A 5,849-nucleotide genomic window follows, 5' to 3' on the forward strand; every position below is an offset into this window, starting at 1 on the left:
ACAACTTTTATGTGTATATTTAAAAAAAAAAAATGGTATGAATTTTGGGTCGTGACCAGAGTACTCCTTTTAGTGAAAAAAACTGCCCCCCAAAAAAAAACAAGTATTAGATAAAAGACAGAGGAGAGCTGGACTTTAACCCATAATTTACTTTTGTACTACAAGCAATATACAAAGGGGAGCCTTGGCATAACGGTAGAGTTATCATTGTGTGACCAGGTCATGGGTATGAGGCGTGAGAATTTCTTGCAAAATTGTATGATAAAATTGCTTACTACAAATCCATCGGAGTCTATTTCTTTCCCTAACCTAACATATGAAGGAGTTTTGTGCACCAAGTTATCCTTTACAGGCAATATTCAATTATTTTTTCTGTAAGGTAAGAATTTGTTTTATATAAAGATATAAACATTCTCTCTCTCTCTCTCTCTCTCTCTCTCTCTCTCTCTCTCTCTCTCTCTCTCTCTCTCATGCTTTTTGTTTACTTTAAATGTAAGCTAGTAATGTACATGAACTGATGTAAATCCAAGTATCCAACCTAGCCTCATGCTTTTTGTTTACTTTGAAAGTTAGCTAGTAATGTACATGAATTGATGTCGATCCAAGTATTAACCTAGAGATTCTATAAGGAAAGAACAAAAAACATCTCTTCCTATTACACAATACAACTAATACCCATCACCTTTATTTTCCTGTTAGTAGAGAGGCGCCAACTACTATAATGTTATGTTTGGGAGCATGACTTTTGGGTGTTGCGTTTGAGATTTTGTAGATTTTGATAAAATGCAATGCAAAATTCCCTGGATTTGAAAAAAAAAAAAAAACACTGGAACTCGAACTTCTCATAGACAGGGTAAGAGGTGATGCAATTTGGTGGAGGGAGCGCAGGATGCTTGGAGGGGTTAACAATCTACAGCATCGACTGGAAGAGAAGTTGCCCTATGAAGAGAGTGTGGAAGCAGAGTTGCTGAATAGAAACTGTTGGCAGTGACCAATTGCTCAGGACTGTAGGATACTTTGCTCGCTGCCTCACAATTTTGGACCTTTTGGCTCGTCAAACTGGGGTATCTATTTTTAACATCAACAGGAACACAAGAGGAAAAATTCTTCCCATAGGCAAGGACAACGTCATTCTCATCTCCTGCTAGTGAAGCTGAAACCAAAAATGGAACATTGTCCTTCCTGCCTTCCATGTCATTTGACTTTTGAGCTATACTAAATGATTTTGACTTAACCCCTACTTCTTGGTCTCTGAGTTCTCTTAACTGCATTTGATACTTCGCTTTAAGCCATCTCAACTCTTGCCTTATTTCATTCTCATAATCATCCGAGGGAATGCACGTAGCTGGAGGATTTACAGCAAAAGAGTTTCTTGAAATGGATTCACTTTGATTGTCTACAATTGCAGCTCTCTCATCCCTCTCCACAGTTGATTGATCCAGAGGTTCATGTGCTGCACTGGAGTGGATTTCTCTCGACTCTTGTGAGCTCAGTTCACGCCCATCTCGCTGAGCCCAAATGTCAGTATAACGAATGCCATCATATTGGCTTGAGGAAGCTGGGGCATGTTCTGCAACACATGGTTCTGATCCTTCAACTTGATATGTGATTTCTTCAAATCGGCCGTGTGCTGCCGCATCTCCATGTCTTGAACATTGAAGAACTTGCAGGTCCCTGGCACCCGGATTATCTGATGACAGATAGTCAAGAAGGGAAATGCTTGAAGCACAGTTTTGACAGATACTTGCATTTGAGTTATGCAAATTTTCATCAAAACTCACCCCCCTCTGCCACTCTGGCACCAAACCAGCAATCTCACCATCAATCATGTCTGCTATTTTAGTTACATCTTGATCAGTAATATCCAGCTCGGCAATCATTTCAGTTGCTACGCTAAAGGCTGTATCAGATTTAATGTCAAAAGTGAAGTATATGTTTCGAACAGGGCCTGCACGAGAAGTAGTGTTAGAATTGGTGTGGCAGACGTTTACAGATTAATACCAAGGAATTTGAGATTAGAACTCTAACCTTCTTTGTCTGCAATTCTAATCCTTAAGAAGATGTCGTCATCTTCTCTCCTCTTCCCTTTGATGGTGAGGTCAACATCTGCTAAATGTTCATCCTCATGAAAAGCAAAGAGATCATCGCTGCTCATTCCAAATTCAATTAGATGGGAATCCAAGTCATTCTCAGGTTCGAAACCAGGATAATTGCTGTTAATCAGAGAACTACTATAATGATGGCCTCCAAAAAATGGTTGTCTATGGATAGGGCCTTCTTCATTGAGATTCCCAAAGTAATCAGCTGGCCTCAAATCAAATTCATAGTTGTCCATTTGGAGAAAAGGGTCCCTCAATAGCTCCACAGCAGGGAGCCTAAGAGACACTGTAGCCAAGCATTTCTCAACGAATCGTCGCACCTCAGGATCCTTCACTTTGTACAAAGCATCTGGTTTTTTCCCCTACATGAAAAAGCAAGCATGTAAATGGAAAAGTAAGAAATTTATTGTGGGAATGCACAGCAATTAGTTTTTAGATCATACAGAGATAACTTTCTTGTATATCTGAGCAGAATGGTTGCACTCGCTGTATGGATATTCAAACGTGACCATTTCCAGGATGCACATTCCAAAAGCATAGATGTCAACTAGTTCATTGTATTCCTCTTCATATACTTCTGGAGCCATGAACTCTGGTGTTCCTGAGAAGAAAAAAAAAACATTTACTTTTAAGAACATATATAGATGAACTCACACTGCAACACACTGCAAATACCCTCACTAAATTAAAAACTGAATGAACTCACACAACAAAAGAACACAGTGGATTGATTCAGTTCATTGTTCTCAAACAAAAAATTAAACCAAGGGATTTTTGGAAATGAATGACTAATATTTGCAGTATAGTAAAAACTAATTTGCAGTTTGAGATTTTATGGTCATTTGATAAGATCTCAAGGAACATGAATCAAAATTCCAACTCACCTACACATAGTGCAACATGGGATTTCCGGAGGATAGCGGCAAGACCAAAATCCCCAATCTTGAGTTGCCCCTGGTTCCCATTAACAAATATGTTGTCACACTTGATATCTCTGTGGATCACAGGTGGGTCATGGCTATGGAGGTAGAGAAGCCCTCTCAATATCTGCCTACACCAATGCTTCAAAGCTCTAATGTTAACCCTCTTGTGTTTAAGTCTATACCTACCCCAAGAACAAATTTTTTTTTACAAAAAAATTACATAAAATAAAGTGATTTCGGAGAACAAAATCAGTAAATAGAGAAAACTAGAGCCAGATCAGAAGTATACATTTCTATAATACTTACTGTCTCAGAGTACCAGAAGTGAACATCTCAGTCACAAAGTTCATGTTCTTGTTAGCAGTATCAACCCAAGAAGTGTAAAACTTCATGATATTGTCATGTTTCAAGGTCTTGAGCAGATGAATTTCACGGTACAACCTCTCAAGATCCTCAGGACAATACATAAAATCATTAAGCTTCACCTGATTCCAAGCTACTTCAATTCCATCGTACTCATCAAAGGCTCTATAACTGCAAGGCAGAAAAAGCACACACATCCACCCACGCACCCCAGTATATATATTAAAAAAAAAACCATTAGGGAAGAGAAGCAATGAGCCTAAAAAAAAGTTAAAATTGAGTGGAAATTTGAAAAGGGTAGGCAAAAAATAAAATAAAATCATACACTGTCTTTGAAGCTCCTTTGCCAAGAATTTCACTGTACTGCAAAAACACCAGCACGGAAACTCAAAACCCAGAGACTTTTATTAGGACACTAAACCAAGCACTAATCCACCAGGCATTAAATCAATAAAATAGAAAATGAAGAACAAAGAAAGGAAAGAGAAGTACCCTTCCATATCTTCCAGTGGGATCAACTTCCACAAATTCAAGGTCGTCTGGTCCAAGGACTCTAACATTATCCATTCTTTTATTTCCACAAATAGCTATTTTATTTGTCGTATACTCGTATTAAAAATATCCTTCAAGATGAACAGAGAAAGAGGGAGAGGCAGGAAGGATCAGATCAGTCACCAAAACGAAATGAACAGAAAAGGGTATCTATTCATTGCAGAGGTCAGTGATATAATAAACAAATTTTTAGTGAAGGAAGGATGAATGGGGGTGTGGGGAAGACAACGGGAGAGAGAGTGCCATCAAAATGAAAAGGCTTTTTCAACAACTGGAGAGACAGCGAGGCAAAGATTTGTTGAGGCAAGGGAGTGTCCTAAGCACCAAACACGATCACAAAACGCCACTCCGTCTCCTTCGCTTATCCGGTCACGAGGACGACGAGGTGTACCAATGCACAATGCGTCAATGCCTGCCTGCTTGCCTGCTACACCTTGGAAAAGCAGAGGCCAAGCACCCCTCATTTTTTTTTTTTTTGGCTATTTATTTTGGCCGCTGCACAAGTGGGAATGTGGCATAAGGCATTTTAGTGATAGGCTTACTATGAGTTTTTTCCACATTTATCCTTCTTTTTTTATAAAAAAAAAATATTAAAAAATACCCTATTTTGAGTTAGATTTAAACAAATCTCGTTGCACCAAACAACGAGATTTCCTTGGGAAAATTCGACGCGTGACAAATCTCGCTGGTTAATCCAACAAGATTTGATTCGAAATACTAATTCGCCCATCCATCCGGCGTTAGACGCGTGACAAATCTCGCTGGTTGATCCAGCGACAGCCATTTCTCCTTCGCTTTTGTGCGCGAACAAAAAACAATGTACCTACGGCTACGCAGATAGTGTAGAGAGACGGAGAGGAGCAGGTGACCGTTGCTGAGGTAGAGGGAAGTAGAGGCCGGACGTGTTGTAGGTGACTGTTGCTCGTCAAACGAGAGGATGCTAACGTTGAGGAATCTATATAAACAGAGGAGATGGGGTACGTGGATTTCACCGTTTGCTCCCTATTAATACAATTGAATTCATATTTTTGATTGAGCAGTTTGTTAGTTGGATTGATAAAAGTTTTAGTATGTCTTATAAGTTTTTACATAATTATTTCAATTTGTTGTTTGAAGGCTTCGTTTGTAAACGCCCAAATTTAAGGTTAGGGTTTTTTTGGTTCATTTCATTATGAAATTTACATTTTAGTATGTTATATGTATGTATGCCGAAATTCGTATGTTGTATTTATGCCAAAATTCGTATGTGAAATTTACATTCCAACTTGCTGGTGTAATAATTAAACATTTTTGTGGGGATTTGACTTAGTTTATTTTGAATGTGTTCAAGAGTATTAATTTAAAATTAAAAATTAATTTGCACATTGATAAAGTAGTTTTGAAAATTTCAACTTACCTATTATTTTCCATGTGAACGATGCAAAAAATATGACTTAATATTTTAATATTAATTTTTTGAAAAAAAACTATTCGTAAAAAAAAATATATGTGACCAATAATGTCATGTTATATAGTTTATGTATGTTTATGTATTTCATAAAATAACTTTCATAGCATATTATTTGCGCCACAATTATAAAGATTCAACCCAAAAATCAATGCAATTTAATTATTAGTTAGGTATGAAGTATTAAAGGTATGAAGTATTAATATTTATCAAATGTTAATCATATAATTTATACCTTTAAATTAAATGCAGATCAAGGATCCTTTATTAAAAGTATACACACCTTAAATTAAATGCAGATCCCATCACCAAAAACAACTACTCAAAATCATTCAAAATTATATATATATATATATTCATAATAGTCTAAAATGTGATAATATGGTTTAATAATTTTACTTAATAATTTTTTCACCTTTTTTACATATTTAGCAACAAAATTATGGTTTATCATTTATTAAATAA

General features: G+C 36.8%; 1 protein-coding gene across 4 annotated transcripts; it reads right to left on the reverse strand.

Moving 5' to 3' along the window:
* Nucleotides 1-752: 752 nt before the first annotated feature.
* On the reverse strand, nucleotides 753-4,442 carry LOC131151961 (serine/threonine-protein kinase WNK1-like). 4 transcript variants are annotated; one of them, XM_058103497.1, is made up of 8 exons: nucleotides 3,878-4,422; nucleotides 3,711-3,748; nucleotides 3,329-3,556; nucleotides 2,984-3,204; nucleotides 2,543-2,700; nucleotides 2,029-2,461; nucleotides 1,782-1,948; nucleotides 753-1,690 (listed from the first exon to the last, which is right to left on the reverse strand). In XM_058103497.1, exons 1-8 carry the CDS (start codon nucleotides 3,950-3,952, stop codon nucleotides 1,490-1,492), a joined length of 1,521 nt encoding a protein of 506 aa, XP_057959480.1. In that variant the 5' UTR covers nucleotides 3,953-4,422; the 3' UTR covers nucleotides 753-1,489. The 4 variants fall into 4 exon arrangements, with proteins under 4 accessions (XP_057959480.1, XP_057959477.1, XP_057959478.1 ...); XM_058103494.1 differs by having other exon boundaries at nucleotides 753-1,948; nucleotides 3,878-4,442; XM_058103495.1 differs by having other exon boundaries at nucleotides 753-1,948; nucleotides 3,711-3,743.
* Between the last annotated feature and the right edge of the window lie 1,407 nt (nucleotides 4,443-5,849).

The sequence above is a fragment of the Malania oleifera genome, chromosome 3 (genome assembly GCF_029873635.1).
Source record: "Malania oleifera isolate guangnan ecotype guangnan chromosome 3, ASM2987363v1, whole genome shotgun sequence".
Classification (NCBI taxonomy): domain Eukaryota; kingdom Viridiplantae; phylum Streptophyta; class Magnoliopsida; order Santalales; family Ximeniaceae; genus Malania; species Malania oleifera.

Bases quoted from the DNA above. Each gene is read 5' to 3' on its own strand.
- LOC131151961 (XM_058103494.1), bottom strand. From the start codon at position 3,952: ATGGATAATGTTAGAGTCCTTGGACCAGACGACCTTGAATTTGTGGAA. The intron at 3,557-3,710 runs GTATGATTTTAT...TCTGCCTTGCAG, and splicing joins AAAGGAGCTTCAAAGACAGT to TTATAGAGCCTTTGATGAGT. The intron at 2,701-2,983 runs GTGAGTTGGAAT...TTTTCTTCTCAG, and splicing joins CCATGTTGCACTATGTGTAG to GAACACCAGAGTTCATGGCT.